The 20,165-nt window shown below is 39.3% G+C and overlaps 1 protein-coding gene across 1 annotated transcript in view; it reads right to left on the reverse strand.

Annotated features, from left to right (window-relative positions):
• fstl4 (follistatin-like 4) overlaps nucleotides 1-20,165 on the reverse strand; it is a 183,783-nt gene that overhangs the window by 14,433 nt on the left and 149,185 nt on the right. The window contains exons 6-11 of the mRNA XM_054626363.1: nucleotides 15,037-15,203; nucleotides 10,338-10,458; nucleotides 6,210-6,371; nucleotides 2,490-2,624; nucleotides 1,856-1,882; nucleotides 515-633 (exon numbers count right to left, since the gene is read on the reverse strand). Of these exons, the coding sequence (XP_054482338.1) occupies nucleotides 515-633; nucleotides 1,856-1,882; nucleotides 2,490-2,624; nucleotides 6,210-6,371; nucleotides 10,338-10,458; nucleotides 15,037-15,203 (731 nt within the window). The remainder of the gene's footprint in view (nucleotides 1-514; nucleotides 634-1,855; nucleotides 1,883-2,489; nucleotides 2,625-6,209; nucleotides 6,372-10,337; nucleotides 10,459-15,036; nucleotides 15,204-20,165) is intronic.

The following is a 20,165-nucleotide window of genomic DNA, read 5'->3' on the forward strand; positions in this document are numbered from 1 at the left end:
TCTTCTTTGATTTATTTAATATGCATGACACAATAGTTTGATATAAGTTTGGCCCAACATAGTACCATAGCTGGATAAGAAAAACAGTGGAAGATTTGGATGATGAGGAGAAGTGGCTGTGCCTAGAAATAAATAAGGTGGTTGTTGTTTCGAGCACGGAAACTTGTGCCTTGCGGAGCTTGTTTTGAAAATGATACAACAACCTAATTCAGACCGATGACTGACTGGGGAGTAAAATGCTCTAGCGCTGTACCTGATGTGTCATGATTGTCTGAGTGCATGCCTTTCTTAATGTAAGAACTAAGTGACATCTCTCTGCCTTGCACGTGATTTGATTTTGAAATGCAGCAGCTCAGCAGTTACAAATGCCGCCATCCTGAAATCTATTTAGTAATATCTATAAAGGGATTTTTATACTGAAACCTGACATGGCATACATACTTTAATCTTATTGAATCTACTACACCATTAAATCTTGCCATTTAATACACATAATGTAATAAGGTATACTTACATAGGTAGCAACAATCCTCTCGGTCCGCTTCATGTGTCTTCGTATCTCACATTCACTGGGCTGAAGGACAGTGATGCCCTCATCAGAAAACACGTAGAACATATTCCCCACACTCAGGCCTGCAGGAGAAAGAGACAGGAAGACAGGAAGACATTGAGAAATGTGCTTAGAAAAAGAAACAAATAACTGTCAAAACTCCCTCTCCCTCTCATCTGACATTTCTGATGGACATTTCAATTTCCCCCCCCCTGGAGGACATACAGCGAGACTCCTGTTAGCATGCTATCGTGTTAGCGAGGATTGGGCAGTGTGAGGCTTCCATCCGTTACAAAGGGGCCCCGTCAGCAACATGTCCACCACGTACTGTAGCGAGAGGCGTCAAATGAATGGCGCCGTCTCTGAGAGGAAATGTTTCACGTGTCGTTGTGTAAACAGCTGCTGGAGAGTTAGCGAGGATCAAAGTCTGACGTTGAGGCGTTTGGATGAGCAACACGCTCTTTACAGCTGTCTGGAATTCATCACATGATGCAGAGATGATGATAGGCATGAGAACATAAACACGCTAGCGGCACGCATGGACTCAAACTATGGAGATGATTGATTTGTCGGGCTGTTAAGACATATTTTTGCACTATAACGCGGCAAGATTAACATAGTATACCGGAGGAACACAAATATACGTTAATGAGAACCACGTATGAATACCGACACAAACTCACACACGTGTTAATGAAGGAACTCAGAGTGCTCACAAATGATCCAAATGCTTCCACTGCATTCTGAACCACACTGTTTACTCTTTGCTCTGCTGTGAAGCTGTTCTGGTGATGATGTTGATAAAACAGATTGTGTTTGTATTGCACTCTACATCGTGGGTTTTCCAGTGCGCTAGGACAACTGTTCTTGTGTCTGTACTGATTTGGTAATAGTATATATACATAGCAAAAAGGACAGGATGGATTTGTATACCGCTGGATACCACAGGGTTGTTTTTCTTGCAGCCATGACACACTGGGTCTGTTGTATTTTTTTGCAACGTTCATAAGATTCCTGCTCGTGAATAAACACTTTCCTCCCCAGGTGATCTGAGAAACGGATTAGAGAGCACTCACACAGCAAAAAAGGATGAAACACCTTGGGCATGCACGGAAGAAAAGCGAGTCTTGAATTAAAGTTTTTTGCCGGAGAGAAACTTTTTTGATCTTTCTGGATGGTACGGCTAACATCTTGGAAAGTGTAGATATCAAGCTGCAGGCCCTGAAGAGCCACAAAAACATGCTCACCCATATTTCCCTGCTCTACAAGAGAACAAAAAGCCTTTTGAGAAGTGTAATGTATTACCTTCTTCTCTCCACAGAATGTTTGCAACTGCAGATTCAGCCATCGAGGAATAGAAAAGAGAAAAGAGAGCATGAGATCACATTGTGTAGAAGAAAGACAATTCTTCCAAGAAACAGACGAAGGGATTTGTCTCAGACAAACCATATTTGACGGCTACAAAATGTTCCTCACTGCTTTTGATGGGATCATATTTCTCCCTAAATCAAAAAAATCACATTAAGAAGTCGTCGATTTTTCTCTTTAACTTCATCTGGCCCTGATGAGCTCTTTCTAGGTGTCGACGGTTAACTCGTGACTCGTCACAATGATGCAATCTAATGAAAGTCCAAAAATATCAAAGGCACATCAAATATGTGATTTGAGTGCCTGTCCCCTGGCTATGAATTATGGGATAAAATGAGAAACTATACTGCTTGACTCCCCACATCTGTTAGGTTGGGATATTATGAAGCTGATATAATGAAGTCTGGTTTTAACATCACGCTAAAGAAGGTTATATCATTGTGTAAATTACATCACTTAAATACCACTTATGTCGAACAGACAGCCGTGCCAGTAGGATTTACGCCAGCATCATTTTGTCTTTCTTTTCTTAACTTTCCACAGTAAAAGTTGAAACCTAACAATAACTTACGCGTCTTCTTGGCCGAGTCTTCGACAAACAGAGAGGAGATATCCTCGTCCACTCCCACCTCGTTCTTGGCGATGCATGTGTAGGCGCCGGTGTCCTCGTACCGGACGCTGCCAATCAAGAGCTCGCTACCGTTTGCTACAAGAAGAGAGGAAACAAAAAGGAAAAGAAACACGTTTCTGTGACATCATTTGGAAACGTTATCCGGTACATTTCTTATACATTTGGAGACTGATAATCATCATTAGATGAACAAAAATGATCTGGACCAGACTAACTGGAAATTATGTTGCTCTTTTTTATATAAAAAATATAAAAACAAAAGACTTCTAGTTTGTATTTTTCATTTTTAGTTCAAAAAGGTACATTTTGCCAATTGTCAACCAGTTTTGTTTCACTTGAAGGTGGGTGGAATGTGCAAACTAACAACATTCAGCCCTTCCTCCTCCACTGCAGGAATTGGTTATAAGATTTTGTTACTTGTGACTTTGGTGTTGTAAAGGGTTTGTTTTCACAAAATGACAAAAAACAAACTAATCGATGGAGGCAGCAGAAGACCAGCAACTTCAATGTTAAGTCGGATAACATTTTGTCAATGGAGAGTGGTGGCTTTGAAGAGAGCATGAATTAATAGAACAAATTCAGTTCTCCGCCGGGAAAGGCCTGTCTGAGAGCAACGTAAAGCAGAGAAATATTCTAAATATAGCCTGCACCTAAACTGATGTTGACTATTTTTATCTAAAGTATGTTTTGTTGCTACGCCCTCCACAGCAAGACAAAATGAACTTGGTGCAAATGCCGCTTAATCTTGTGTCAAAAAGTACAACATCTCCTTTAAAAGAGAGGAACCTTAATGTAGCTAGCGTAGGTGCTATATCGGAGAATCTTTCTCTCGATCTTTATCAAACACCTGCTTTGAAATGTGAGAAAAGCAACGCATACATTCTGAATGTGATAATACATACACTTTCCTGCTAACACCAATTAATTTTACTTCAACATGACAATTGACACTTTACATAGCGTTTTTGGGCTTTAAGTTCTAGTATAGTTTCACACTTATTCCCTAACATACTGTACAATGCTGCATTGTTTGCCTCAGGTTGCAGCTGTGAGCGACGTTAGATGGGGTTTAAAGGTGATGTTGGCTACATTAAGAAACAGAGGTCACCGTGGGAGGCAGACTCTGTGATGTTTGCTGTAACATCAAGCTCTGTGATGTACAGCTGCACTCTGATCTCTCCTGTACTGTATGTAGCACTACATTGAACACCAAGCACTTCACAGCATGGGGGGGATGAATGATGTTGTGACAGGTCTTGTTGTGCAAGAACATAAAAAGAAAGCTTCAGTTTTCATCCCTTTCTGTACGTCTCTTGAAGTATCTATAGCATCAACTCCCCCGCTCTTATTCTCTCCATCCTGTTTGAGTTCTGCTTTTCTATTTTAAACTTAAAGCTCACAAACTCTGAGTGCTTGTCTTCCTGCAGGAACAATGTTTACCAAACAGTAATAAAGCTTACGCTTGCAAATGTTATTCTCTTTTTTTTTTCTATGTTGAAAATGATCACTACCTTCTAATTTATGCCTACTGGGTTGTAAAATAACACGTCGTTACAGAAGTTGATGCAAAGCTTTTCACATTAGTGAAACGTCTTTTGGATTCTGATAGTAATTCTCTTTTATCAGGGGAGGTGTGAAATGCTTTGAAGTGAAAAGTGCCTCGAAGCCTTCGTAGAATGAGACGCCGCTTTAATTACTCCTAATTCATAATTATGTTCTGATCAATTTCTTATTGAAAACCACTGAATCAACCACTCATTAAATGAGCCTTTTTATCCTTCTTTTGCAAGCTCGTAGCGGTTCCTGATGACAGGGAATTTGAATTGGAGTGAGGTCTTATTTACTGGCTCATAACCAAAGGGGCAAATCTGGCACACAGGAGTCAATGGAGACCGTATCATATTTTGCATCATAATTTGGGTGCCCACCTATGCTCAAGGACCTCTCTTGGTTAAGGTAACTTACACTTTCTCGCTACACTTTTTATGCACGTTTTACCCATAGAGTGTGGCGGAAAACAAAATGCTCCCTTTGAGTGTTTAGGACAGTTTGTCTGTCTAAAAGCTAACAGCTAACGGAGCTAACGTTCCACACTCTGCTGAGTACGCCAACCCTCAGTCGCTGCTAAGCGGGCAGACAGTTTGGTGAGTTCAATTTCGTTTTTGGCAAGATTGTATGAAATGTCGTATACGATGACTTTAAGACGATTGTCTGCTTTCATCGCCTCTTGTTTACGAGTTTGAATAAAGTGTATTTTTAGACGTATTACAGCACATTAGTGTCCTGACGGGGGGTTAGCCAATTGATGGTTGTATTAATTTAATCACACAGTGGTCGTTGCAGACACACCTGGTGGAGATCTGCACTCTACTTTCTAGTTTAAAATTTAATGAACCATCCCTACTGTGGCCTTATAATTACTACTTTTAACTCACAGTTTGCACTCAACAGCCGCAACTGCAGCTTGCAGCCATCCATTGAGCTTGATTAACAAGGGATATGATTATATTGATTATGAAATGTGTTGTGCCTTCTTCCCACAATGCATGTGGGTCAGAAAAATGTTCTTTGACGTCACACTTCAAGGTTTCCCCGTTGCTGTGCTAAGAGGTTTGCTCTACTACAAAGCAAACATCAGGGAATATCAGGCCGAGTGGTTTCAGCACCACGGACAGCTCCAGGACACGGACTCATTCACAAAGCAACACAAAGCAGTTTCCATCTTTACTGTTCAACTGTGGCTCACAATCAATAGTCCTCACTGTCAACTGTCAGTGTGTGATTCTGATTTTACAGAAGCCAAATGTGAGGATAGAGGCAGCGGTACACTCCTGACATTATATGTGATATGTGGAGATGAAAGAGCAAACCACACCTCTTCTGTGATTTGAATTATTTTGAATCATGGCTGTTAACAATGGTATACAAACTACTTAATCTACATTTCCACTGTAATGTTTCCACTTAACTAAATGTTTTTAATAAAACCAATGCACATAATCACTCTAAGTAGGACTCCTGCCCATGGCCACTGCCCACATTAGATAGCAAATCTGAAACCGTAGCCGCTGCAGTGTTTATGCGTTGGTGAACCTTGCAGAACCACCCATGTTTGAGTGTCTGAGGGTTGATAACAGGCTATTACCACAGGTAATGACCCACACACAGCCAATAAACTCTCCCTTAATGAGAACTAGGCCATAAAATGAAAAAGTCATGCTCCACTCTGCGCTTTCTCTCTTATATTGAGAGTGTGTCTTCTAGCCTGGATAAGTAGCTTCCATCACCTCACACACAGTATATTTCATTTCATTTTCACTTTCTTTAGCTCCCTTTTCATTCAGCTCTTACGTATGTTTATTTTGTCAAGGGAGCAAAACAAAGACAGTTGAAGAAAATCATTGAAATCTTGGTTTGATCACCTTAAATGTAAAACAAAATATTACCGCTGAGTTTTTAATAAAAAAGGAGTTAGCTCCACAGAACACCAGCTTGATTTTCAAGCTCCATGTGCACTGTCTCGTCTGATAAAGATTTCTGCAGGGTCGGCGTGCTGCAGCGCTGTTTGTACCAAATTCAAAAAAACACTGCACCAACGAGATGTGACACACAGTATCTGCTAAAAAAACGCATAACATGCTGACAGCAAAAAGTCCTCACCTATGAGAGAGAGCTGTTTGGAGGATCTGGGCAGCAGGTCCATGCCGTTCTTCAGCCAGAGGAGTTTGGGATTTGGGATGCCGTCGGCGTGGCAGTGGAGGCTGGCAGATACTCCGGGCTCCTGGGCCTGCGTCTCTGGGTAGACCAGGATCACTGGAGGGACTGGACGCACAAACACAAACAACCCACAACACAAACACAGAGAAGGAGAGAGAAGAGGGGCGAGTGAAAACCTAATTACACACTGTTTCTTGGTAACTCCTCTGGGGAATGCAGCACAAACACCCACACTCGCAGTGGGCAGGGGAGGAATTTGTCTCACCCACCCAGCATGGAATATATTCACACATAACAAGAATCCAAGAGCTCTGGGGCTGCTTTATTACAGCTCCAGCTCCTGCATGAAATAGATGTTGGACGTATCTACCACTTACCACCTCCTCCGGGGAGAAGACCGCAAATGAATGTGGAGGAATCGAGGGGCGAAAATGAAATATGAGGTAATAGTTTACAGGAACAGGTAAGATGTCGTTTTTCGGGGTTTTGATGCAGGGCACCTTCACACATCTGGGCTGCTGCCAAAATATTGACGGATCCAATTCCATCACTTCACGACCCTAATGCAATATCAATGTTGCACCTGTTGCTTGCTACTTACTTATTTCTGTTTCCCCTAAAGCTTATCTTTCACTGAATCATAATTTGTAAGTTTTATCATATATTCTTTAGTATAATCGGTGGTGGAATGTAACATTTACTCTACTGTACTTGAATATGGTACTTTAATAAATGTTATCCTACTTTAAACTCATTCTCCTCTACTCTCTATTTATAATGGACATATTGTAGTTTTTACTCCAGTACATACAGCTATAGTTATGGGTTACATTCCAGATTAAGGTTTAACGTTAAAAATCTGATGAGTTCTACACTAGAATGCATCTTTTAAGATTAAACTAGTGCTATTCAACCAGTTTGACCAACAGCAGTTGGGGCTCTTCGTCAGGTCTCAGATTTCTATGATTTGTTAGCAGCTTCATCAAAGAGACTTTTACCCTGTAAACATGTTTAGATGGTTTCATTAGTATTTAGAGGCTCAAAAGGTTCAAATGATCAAATATTTCACACAAAAGCAAAGATTAGAGAAAGTTCAAAATACAAAAACAAATTTGTGAATAAGAACTTTGCTTTTTTTCTTCTTCCCTCTCCAATAATCATCCCAAGACTACAGATTATGAACTTCTTTTTAGGTTGCATACATGTGTCGGATATCTTATCATATCAGCCATTACAAGGAGGTAATTATTGTTCATCTGTATCAGCTGAAAAGCAGCGTGACTGCAGCGCTGTCGTCCCACACACTAAACACAGAAGCATGTGTGTTATTCCTTTAATGCAACACAATGATAACAGTCCACTTAGTTTAATGTGGCACTTGGCTCCCTTCCATTCAACCTAATCTCACCTCTGCCTATCTCGCATGGAGAACCTTGAATCCCCCACACAAACATTTGGTAATTACCCTCTCCCGTCGGTCTCCATGACTCCCTCCCCATCACCCTCTTTCTTTCAAGGTCTAAAATTCAGCCTTTTTTCCATTCAATTAGCATCTCAAAAGAAACATAATAAATAAAGATAAAGATAATAAAGATAATAAAATAAAAGAATCAGACCTACAGTCTCTCTTTAAAGGGATTTGATTTAATACATTTATCTCCTCCTTTGCTCTCCTGAGACAACAGTGCAGACATTTGGAAAGAATCAAAGAAGCTATGTCTTTGATTTGTTATGTTCCAGTTAGGAGGGTTTTTTTTTTCTCCATCAGTGGATTTTATGAAGGGAGATGCATGGCAATAACTCGCAGGTCTTAAGATAGAGGAAAGGAAAGCCCTTATGCAGATGAATAATATGAGCAACACAGTCCTTTGATAAGTTTAGCATGTCAACATGAGTGTAGTGTTCAGATGTATTTGAGCTTAATGAGCTTTTCTCCACTTTGTAGAAACTATCAAATGTGCTGCACAAACACTCAATTAAGTTTCAGCCTCATGTGTGCAGTTATGTTTTTTATCCTGGCAAAGATTCCCTTTGATGCATTGCTTTGACAGTTGTGATCTTATTAACAACAAAGAATACTTTTTATCTTTAGAGAAACTAATCGTTTTGATAACCAACGTCTTAGACTAAAGCCTAGTTTAATAAAAGAGGAACATCTGCATAAAAAGGAGAAACTGTATAACGGTGAAACGAGTGCTGAAACGATGAATCCATTTGTGGTCCGACAGATAATAAATCTGCACCCATTTTGATTATGAAATAATATTTCTTCAAGCAAATAGGCCCAAATACTACTGGTTCATGCTCTTGAAATTGATTTAATATGCTTTTCTTTATAACATATGATAGGAATCTAAATATCTTTGTTTTTTTTGAGTGTTTTTCAAACAAAACAATACTTTTTAAGAAATATTCTGAACAAAAGTGTTTTTTTCCACTTATTTTCTGTTATTGTATAGACACAAATTAATTTTACATTTTTGGAGAACATATTGGGCGATTTTTTTCAATAATAAAAGTATTTAATAAATAAATACAATTCACAATCAACACTAATAATCTTTAAATTCAGACACATATACACACAATATTGCATGATCTGTTACAAATTGTAAACCAGCATTTTGTTCATTCACTCTCTCTGTTAATTATTCATACAACACTTTAACACTGAGACCTTTCACTGCATTAAAGGAACCAAATCATCAAATGTGTCATGGTGACATTTGAAAAGTGAAAATCTCAGAAGATTGACTTTGATTGTTCATTTGCTCTTTTGACGTTAGAAGTGTCTCGCTGAAAGTCTCACAGAAGCCAAATTCAAACTATTCTGTGTTTTCTTGATGTTATTACCCTTTATTCTGTGGCTTTTGGGTCACTTTGGGTCTTTTTCTTATTATTTGTTGTTTTGTCTCTCTAGTTCTTTTCTTCCGCTCTCGCCCTGCTGTAAAACACTTTGGTACTACTGTATTAAACATTGCTCTATAAAGAAGGTTTATATAAGATTGGTAATCTTCTTCAAAACACTGTTTTGTTATATCTGTCAAAATGATCATTAAATCCTGCAAAACTATAATAAGCCAGGTACAATCATTTCTTCCCAAAGCTGCTAACTTAACAGCTGTTAGTAATAACAATAGTCACGTTCATTGTTTACGTTCATAATGATCATTTTGGGGGAGTGGCTTTGAAGGGAGGCCTGAAGGGATTGGTTCAGTGTTGCCGACTGCTTACTACTAAGAGTTGGCAAAACTGGGCTTTTTTATTTATTTATTTGGAGTGCTCTTGGTGAACGCAAGAACATACAGCCCATGGACTACTTCTGCAGTTGCCAGGGGGTATGTGTAAAGACTGTGGAATATCTCAGGCAACCTAATAAAATGCTAATTATGATTAAAAAAAAAAGAAAGAAAAGAAAGAAAGGAATTTATGTTTAGGTAGAAAACAAACAGAAATAGTATTACGTACTTACATACATACAGCCTGATCTTTAGCATATTTTTCTCTCTCAATAACTAAAATGACATGTGGCTAAATGGTTCAAATGTATAGCTTTTGCTTTTGCCACAACTGGTAGTGATACAGGCGCACAATTGGCCAAATCTACCGAACAAAGACAGACGCCAAGCCTGAACATTGCCAGTGGCAGATTCACTGTGTCTTGTAAAATCCATACATGCAACAAGAATCCTCCCAGGAACTGTGTTATTTGCTGTTTTTGTGTGTTTTATACAGTCTATACAGTAAACTATACGTATAAACATATACATCGATATGACACAGTAGGGGTACTTAAGCCCTTCTGCAAAGGCCGTGGGAGAAGGCCTGATTAAAAAAGTTTGGAACCACACATGACAATGTTGCACTCAATAAATCTATGGTGTGCTTTGCTTCCAGACATTTCAATCAACTGCATGTTGGCTTAATTGCCTTTGAGACAGACACAGGCGTTGAGACTAAGTAGGTGAGGCAATGAGAAATACCTCCTCACTGGGGTAACCACAGAGTAGCACAGATCAAAACTAAAGCATTTTGTCCACCACTGTAAGTAAGAAAGGAGCCACTACTGACCATTCACCTGCAGCACATGTGTCTGATAGAGGTCTTCATAGCCGTAGGCATGGCAACTGTAGTTCCCCATGTGGATGGTTGTCACCTTGGTGATGTACAGGGAGCCATCGTCCCCAAAGTCCTGTAAGAGATGGAAGAGGAAAAATAAGTAAAGAAAGAAGAGGAGGGAGCAAGAAGACGAGGAAGAAAGGGAGGGGAAGAAGAGGAGGTGTAGGGGAGGGAATAGTGGTGAAGGATGTGGTGCAGGGAAGAGCCACGGGGAGTGAGGGAGAAATGAAGGTAGCTTGATAGAATACATAAGGATGCTTGGAGGAAACAGCGAGAGGAGGCGCACAACAGCGGGGAGTGATGGGAAAAGACAAGAGAGGCAAAAAAAGAGTGATGCGAACGGGAAGAGAGACCATGAATCAATGGTTTCCCTGTTGAGCTGAAGCAGGCGTTGGGGAATTTGATCCTCCTCTCTCCTCTCATCACGCTGCCTCAGCCTGATAAATGGCAAGGGTTAAAAATATAAAGCCCATTAGGTTGATGAATGGCGCCGGTTGTTGTTGGTGCAGCATGCGGCAGCCACCAGGGGGTTCCAGCCACAGCTTAGGGCGGATTAAGGCATTAAATAGTTCGCCGTCCCACCAAGTGGCAGAGCAGATGTCCCGATGCAGCTCCGTCGTGACACGGAAACCGAGAACGGCTGCTTCCGTTCATTTCGGAGGGGCTCGAGAAGTTCATGCGACCTGACGGAGGGTCGCCGTGTGACAGGAGAATGTGGAACGACTTTTCTTGTAAGATGGACGGGGGAAGTTTAGGCAGCCTTTAAAGTTCAGAATTCGCAGTTAGGGTGAGAGATACAACTACACCAGCGAGGGCAATTAAATGTGAATTGGGCCATTTGGGCTAAAAAGTATTACTTTAATATAAAATATATGCTATAATATATGCTCCAGTTTAAAAGCTCGTCTCTCAGTTGTGGTTCATGTAGAAAAGGGTATACATTAGGGTTGTCTCCTGAACGTGGATTATTCGAATCATCAATCGAGGTGAACTTCAAATTGTGAGTTGAATCATCAGACTTTTTTCGATCTAACTGACTTAAAAACCAAAGTGTAATTGAAACAGAGACACTTGAGAAGGTAGGGCTGGGCTAAATGGAGAAAATCAAATATCACAACATTTTTACCAAATTCCTCCCATATTGTTGTCTATTGGTGCTTTCACAAAATATATTTATATGCTTTTCATAAATAATCACCAGTTAAGTCTATAACTTTAGAAAATGACATTACTTTACATTAAGGCAGCCCTTAAACCTGGCACAAATTATGCTACAAAAATATGATAGATTAGCACATCAAAGATTTGCAAAAAATCATTATTCTGCTCATTGGATTTTGGATATAGGACTGGTAAATCCAATTGTTGAAGCGCAATAACAAAAATAATAATAATAATAATAAAAATATATACATATTTATATAGCAATTATAATAATTTTAAAATAATAATTTTGAAATAATATCTTCTTATCATATTCTCTTTTAATTGTATTACCTTCTTATTTAATGTTATTATTTTATGTTTTCGTCATGTATGATCTTTGTCTTTATTTTATTTTTTAGTATAATTAACATTGAGTTTACGCCTGTCATATGAAATGTGATTGATTAATTGATATGATATTGATATATTATCATTATATCGCCCAGCCCTATGTGAAGAGTTGTATTTCTTTGACTGTATGCTAATCAAATATAATAATCAAAGGCACTTACAGGTGAAATGTGAGACTCGATATGCATGCTGTGATAGGTTAGTGTGGGGCGGCTAGCTGCTCTGCAGGTGGGCTTGACTGTATTGTTAGAGGGCAGAGGCCATGAATATAGATATATAATATAGTATATCACATATGTATGAACAGGTGTATTGATGAAGAACCAGATAAGCCACTAAAAATCGACTTGGAAAATGTATAACTGAGATCAGCTCTAGTATCAAAAAGGCAAAAATAAAGATGGATAGATGAAAGATGAATTTGCCAAATTTTACTAGTAATTTCAAGTACTTCTTTTGCGTTTACTAATAAAGTTTCGCTCTCACAACTGAGCCTGTATTGTGTCGGCTGGCGTGATTGGTGACGAAGAAGACGTGAATGTAAAGGGGACATTTTGATCTGATGCACAGCTACTCAGAACATAATGGGGGTTCTTGTCGACTGTCGACGTGAAATGTACTGAAGGTCTTAGAAGGAAACTCTTAAGAGAAAATGACAGGCTTTTATTGTTATTCAGTTTAAATGATATGCTTTCATAATGTAAAGAGAAATGATAGAATTATTCGTGATGGCGGCCGTGTGGCTGCATTCACCAAATGCTTTTTCATAATGCACAGAATAATGCCGATGCAATAAACATCACATTGCAACTTAAGAGCCACGTTCAGATTTCGTGTTCACCAAGTGGTCGCATTGATACTTGCAAATAAAAGTACCTACGCAGAAATTGCTTTTTAATAAAATAAATATAAATTATTCATTTCATTTACGAGGAATCCGTTTCAAATCCCTCTCAGAAGAACAACTACAGCGTGAGCCACCTTTGCAGATTATATATTGCTGCTGTGTCTGTTTGTAGAACAGCCTTTTGAGTCCTTTTGCTCTCAAGCAATCAAACATGGAGAAACAGGTCTGAACCCTTCAATACAAACAGAACACGGCTCTACTCAGAATGTAAAACACCCAGTCATGATTGAGAGTAAAGAAAAACAACACAGAGAATAGAAAAGGTGATGAAAAAGAAAACAGTGGAGAGGAAGGTGGGCAGAAAGAGACGGACGGAGAGCAAAGAGCAGAGAGAGACTACGAGAGAGCAGACAAATGAGACTGATTGTAATAGAGGCTCAGCTCTCAGGTTTAAGGGTTACTGTATAGATCAGAGTGCAGACAGATTTCCATCACTGTTGAGTGAAACTTTTGAAAACAAGCCTGGTTCCATTCAACACATTTCAATAGAGGAAAATGGTGGATTGAAAAAGGACTATGAAAGGAAAGTAAGGTCAACTTGTAGACATTTTTGTCCCTACTTTACAGTTGAGGTTTCATAGATTAATCACAGTATTATAAATGCAATGCAATGTTAATTGGTAAGCTGTCAAATATCCTTTTAAAGGAATTATGTATAATATTTGCTGACTGGTCCACTACACCTACATATAGATAAATCAACCATGTGCTATTGATCTTGTGCGTCATATTAACATATATAATATATGCTTAATGACAAATTATTAATGTACTTTATGCATATGTGGCATGGGCATTATCATCTTTTAAACATGTAATGCATCCATATGAATTGGAAATCTAAGCACCCACAAGGATGTTGGACCTTTATGGACTTAGGGTAATTTATTTGAATGTCTACATTCTTATATTACAAAATATTATGTAAAAGAGAAAAGCTGTTCAAACTGGCTGAACTGACCATCTGGACACAACTTGAAATACACTCTAAATATTAATTAATTCAATCATCCATGCGGCGACCTTGGTCTTTGAAAAGTCAATGCTGAAGTGCCTTAAACCTGCATTCTCTCTACTGTCCATCAGGGGGCGACTCCTCTGGTTGTATAGAAGTCTATGAGAAAATGACTCTACTTCTCTCTTGATTTATTCCCTCAGTAAACATTGTAAACATGAGTTTATGGTCTCAATCTCTAGTTTCAAGTCTTCTTCAATACAGCATGATGTTCATTTAGTAAATGATGCTCCATTTAGAGTCAAACAGACCATAAAGCAGGGGATGCTTTAGGGCGGGGCTACCTTGTGATTGACAGGTCGCTACCAAAGCGTTGACCTTTATGGAATTTGTCTGTATTTACGTCTTAAAAATGTAACCCTCTCAGTCAACTAACCAATGGAGGACGTCAAAGGGACTACGTCCATTCCTCATATACAGTCTATGATTTCATCTTTGATTTGTCTGAAATGAAAGTCAAACCCAGACGGTGCTCCTCTCTCCCTCCTCCACTCGGATCACTTTACTCCATGGAAACTCATTATGCACGGTCAAGAGCCTGAGGGACCTCCGGTGCCATCGCCTCTCCTCATGTCCCCACCTTTACACTCGACTTTGTTTATCTGCTCATCATCACAGCGGACCAACAGGGCCGCTCATTAACATGCAATTAGCGAATAGTGATCCGGTGGATGGTAAAGCAAAAGGCCAGCGCTGTGCTGTCACCTGTGTAGACGTGTCTAAACGGGAGCATGGCCACACAGTTCATTAAGCAATGAGCAAGCCTTAATTCTACTGTTTCCTGAGGAGAGCTCTGGAGTAAAGCTTCTCTTGTAGTTTGAATTCATTCCTTGAATTTGTTTTTTCCTGTTTCCATTTTCCTGCCACACTTCCGAATGTGCTATCTTGAATTTATGGTTTCCCCGTCCGCAAGGGTCTGCAAGGGGCGTACATTTTGTCATCTGCCCCCCGTCCAATAAGATCAGTGCATATCCCTCTGTGGATGTCCATGGCGAGCAAGATTTGTGACCATGTGGTCTGTCCAAACAACAAGTATGCAGACTGCCAGAAAAGCAAACTGGAAGATTGTTTAGTGCACTTTATGCTCTCGCAATCATCTACAGTGCCACCATCACCAACAGCAACAACAAATACTGTCAACCATGGTGAAGAAAAGAACCAGATGCACTCACGTTTATATCCTCCAGGTCCAAGAAGTTTAGTATGATGCCGTTCCTCTTCCAGATGATCGGCGGACGCAGCGTCCCCTGGATGGCACAGGTAAGGACGGCACTGAGGCCCACTGTTACCGTGGAGACGCTGATCAACTGGTCCTCCGCCAGGCTCAGCTGGACAACCTCTGTTGGAGTGAGAGCAAGAATGAGAAGATGGAGAAAGAAGGGGAAAAAAGAAGAAGCAGAGAAAATCACAAATCAGAAGGAGTGTGCTGATGTAGTGGAACTGAAGCCAAGCTGCGAGCATCCATCTCATTATTATTGGACCAGGGAGGATAAACAGCTGTCCAGGAGTGAAGGATATTCAGTATGAAAAAAGACCACGTGTCAGAGGACACACAGCTAGCCAAATATCATTCTTCTCATTAAGGGAAATTTATGTTCATTGAAATGGCCGTCCAATTCAATTCACCTTTACGGCAAATTAAGAATTATTCTTCAATGGTTCCCCTTGGCGCCATAAACAGAGACTGTCGCCAAGCTGCGTGGCCAGGCAGGGAATCTACAGTCACGGCTACAGTCCGGAAACGTTCTCATCTCCTGAATGTTTTTCATATTGTCAGATTAAAATGACATTGTGCTCAATGTTTTAACTAAACATAAAACTGTGTCTTTGAAGCAAAGGGGGTTTTAAAAAATATACAGTATGAGCATTTTATTGTCACTATTAAATCTATCTCATTGCCTTGCATTGCATATCAACACCACCTAATTATTTTACTATTTTTCTTTTCATTTTCTCTGTAGACACTGTGACAAAATATGCTTGAAATAATACTCGTTTTAAAACAACTCAGTATCCAAATGGGAGTGGAGCATAAATATGCTAACAACAGTGAGATATTGTGGGAATGTGGAGATCAGGCACGCCGACACCGACATGATACATGTCAGTGTGTGACCTTGGGTCAATATCGTCTGGGGACAGGAAATACTTGGCTCAATAAATGGAGAGACACAGACGCCTGATATAAATCTAAATGGAGCCATGGACACACAAACAGAGCCTTTACTTGACGGATAGATACTACAGTATTTACTGCCCTTGCTGCGTGACTTTTCAGTACCGAAATAATTAGAAGATACACCATTAAGGATCTAATTAGAGCAACAACAAACTAGATTTACTGCCTTGTATGCCTCCGCCTCTCCATTTCATCGTTTATCCTTTGAGGTTTTTTTTTTTACATGGTCATAATTTGCACATGTATTCTTCGAGTTATAGCCAAAAACATGTTTTGCGAGATCACAGTGGCCTTTTGACCACCAATTGTATCTTGTTTATCCTTGAGTTTCCCACCAATAGTTCCTGAGATATCATGTTCACGAGAATGGAAGTATAAAAGATAAAGAAAATTGAGAATATTTAAAGCCGTCATTATGCTTGGAAAACGAACATCAATCGATAATAAAATGCTGTGATTTACAAAGTTTATGCTAATCCATTCAGCACAAAGAAAAAAAACACAAGCAAACAAAGAGCAAAGCAGACAAAGTCTGAGAACAATTCCCTGAGAGACCTGAATATGAGGACCACGTGAAAAAAAATTCATGTCAAATCAATACTATTCCAATATTTACTGAAGCGTCATTGAAATACATATTCTGATGTATGTTGTCATAATAATGGATTTCCAAATAAATGTAGTCAAAAATATAAAATCTGCATGAAATATGATCATTGCAATGGCATCATTTTACAAAAAATGACCGAAAAATATTGTAAAGAAACAGAGCTGAATGATATTCATACCACATTTCCTGCGTTTTCAACTCAATCAGCTGATTTGGGTCTTCCCGCTATTCCCACAAAAGTAATCTTTTTTTTGCCACATACTATATGAACCAATCTTCTCGTTTCTGTCAGACTTAAAAGCTGTCCCTCCACAGCAGGGTTTGTTTATTCCTTTCAGCTCCCATAATTAAGCAAAGCAGTGCCATGCATGGCATCCTTCCAAAAAACGGAGACAGTCTCAGATTACAAATGAAGTGGCAGAGATGTTTCAGAATAAGCCACACTGACAATGCTGATGTATTTTTTGATGTAGTTAACATGAATATTCCACCTTGCATGAGTCAGGTAACTTTTGAGTTACCTGACTCATGCTTCCTCTCTCGGCACCTCAACTCTATCAAATCTGACCTGTAATGGCGCACAAATCTACATGAACAGACAGATCTAAACATAAACATCGGCCTTTAAGACCTTTAACAACAGTTATAAAGCCAGTATCACCACAAAGTTCCATCTCAACACCCACATGGAGCAATATTTCATTGTCCAAACACACTTCAAGCAGAAGGCTAACAGACTTTTGAAATGTTTGCGGGGGAACTTCCTGTCCAGATACATACTTTGACAAACGCTGTTGTAAAAGACCCCTGGCTATTAGCTGTTTGTTTCACATAGCTCTCCAGGTGATAGATATATCCGGGTTGACAGCTCGGTCCGTCAGTGATATTTCAGAATGCCTTGGGTACAGTGCGCTGCCAGTTCCAACAAAATTATGAATCAGCAGAGCAGTAATTTGGGTGGCGAACAGGCTTTGAGTGCCATGTGGATGGATGAGGGATGAAGCGCATTGATCTGACATGGCTTGGAGGGGTGGTTTCCTGGGTGGTACTGTGCATTTCAACAAGACCACATCTCACATTGGACTGAGTGGATGGAAGTAAGACGTGTGGTTCGCTCTGTCTCTCTGTAGCAGTGGACTGTTTAAATGGACATCTAGTACGACTTGATTGTTTTAAACAGGTCCTATTATGCTATTTTCCGGGTGCATATTTTTGTCTCAAGTTACAGTTACAACATGTTTACATGTGTTAAGTCTGCCCTGATTGGTCAGCTAGCCCGCTCTGTTGTGATTGGTCAACGTTTCACATTTCAAAAAATTCTTCCCCAGAGCTTCAGCTCCGTCTCTCTCTTTTGTTGTTTGCCAAACTAGCCGGAAGGAGTTTTACGTCACTTCCATTACATTATGACCTCATAAAGTTACATTGTGACCTCATAAAGTTACAGAAGTGAAGGAGAGAATTCAATCGAGCTGTTTCAGGAGCTTCTGAGGGGGAGGGTAAGGTTTTACACTCTACAGACCTTTTACATGTACAAAAATATATATAACATACTAAAGAAGAGGGAGAAAGTGGAAAAGCATAATAGGGCCACTTTAAAAGGTATAAAAGTAAGTATGCAGAATAAAAAGTTTGCTGGCAAGAGCGAAGCAGAAGTATAAACTGTTATTAATAGACTTTGGCGGATACAACACTGGCTACTGTGAAGGATGGTGCTGCTTTTAACAGCTACCACAAATAAGCAAATGTTGGTGAAGTTTGGACGTGATTCACTGATTTGAAATGCAAAAAAAGAAACCAGACGTTTTTAATTTAATTCCAAGTCATATAACTGCTTCCAAAAAATAAATAGAAAATAACTAGCTATAGACTTTGTGAGTCATCTTGAGACTTCTGTGTACTCACGTATGGTTTTGAAATATTGACGGCTGAGCTTCAGATAGCAACGTCTTTATCTGGTTTAAGAGTGAATACCTTCATTTTACTATGCTGACAGTGTTGAAAAAGACTTACAGCTCAGAGCCGCTGGAACACTGCCGTCTACCTACAATATCAGATAGGAAACGTTCCATCAATTCAAAAATGGGCAGCTGTATTTAAATATATTCCAGCAGCATCAGCCTGCCAACGCTTCATATGGGGTCAATCTAAACTTTTGAAACTTTCTGCTGATGTATTAGTGCTCACTTTTAATGTCTGGCAGAAAGGCCATGGTAAAAAACACACACAAAAAAAACAAAACACATCCAGCCTTCGTGAAAGATGGAACAGTTGTGAAATGAATCCTGATGCCATCCAAAGTCATCCCACTGAGGTTGCAGTTATGAGACCAAGATGAGACCTTTTTTTTTTTTTTATGTAATGAAAAATAGGCGTGAGAGCTAGAAAATGTGTTGATTGGACTTTTTTTTTTTAGGTCTATGTCATTACGGGACATATTAAACAGTAAGATTATCTTGTCATACAATTAAAAACAGCCATCTGTTTATTGCAGGTCGGTCGGTAGTGTTGATATCATGTTTATAAGTGTTAAAGCTAATGGACAAGCTGAGGCAACATTGTTTCTCAATCAATAGATATGACAACAGTATATCATAGAACTTCCCCAGAAGTAACTCATCAGCTGATAGAGGGGTCTTGCTTCTCAATAGATGTGACAACGGGGAAAACACAAACAAATGCCCAGGTTGTTGGCTCCGTCCTCAGTTCAAGTAAGCTAATTACCTAATCTACCTAATCTCTGCCAGTAAAATACCTTTGTTCTTGTACAATACACACATTGGACCTCATTCACTTCCAGGAGCGAGGAAATGTTCTAATTTTGTGCACAAAAATAGTGAACGCACAAAATTACCGTTGGCTTCATGACACGTGCCAGCAGCCAATGTTGTTTGCATGTTTGTGAATCAGAATCATTGTTAATTGACAGGTTTGTGCATACTATTTGCAAACCAACACCATTTCTCTTTATAAGGAAATACGTTTGACTAGAGGGAGAAAGTGTTTCAACAGGATAAAAAAGATTAAAATAAAGAGACTTGGAATGTCGTGTGTGAGATATGGACTGTGGCTCAGGTAAAAGATAAGTGGTTGGATATTAAAATTGATGTGAGAAAAGAATAACAGAGAAGCTAGGAGGACAAAGACCAACTGATCTGTCAGCCCAAGAAGATTTTTTTCAGATTTATGTTTTAGAATCTTTATCATTTTAACAGCGAGTGAGTTTTTGTGAGCAGTGTGTGTAATTATTTCAATTCAGGCCAGTGTTTAAAGAAGTGGTTTTTTTTCAGATGTTATTTTGACACGTCTTTCTTTTGTCTGTAAACTCCTTTTACAGGAGACATAAATGTAACCGTAACCTTGAGAAGAAGATTATATGAGCATTACGTTTATTCTTGTCTTAACACAAACAAGCTAAAGACGACCCTGCATACATAAAATACTGACAAAGATTCATGATACAAATCAAATGATGATCTGATAATTGCATAAATAAAGAAGAAAATAATCTGACA

This window comes from Anoplopoma fimbria, chromosome 24 (assembly GCF_027596085.1).
Source record: "Anoplopoma fimbria isolate UVic2021 breed Golden Eagle Sablefish chromosome 24, Afim_UVic_2022, whole genome shotgun sequence".
Lineage (NCBI taxonomy): Eukaryota > Metazoa > Chordata > Actinopteri > Perciformes > Anoplopomatidae > Anoplopoma > Anoplopoma fimbria.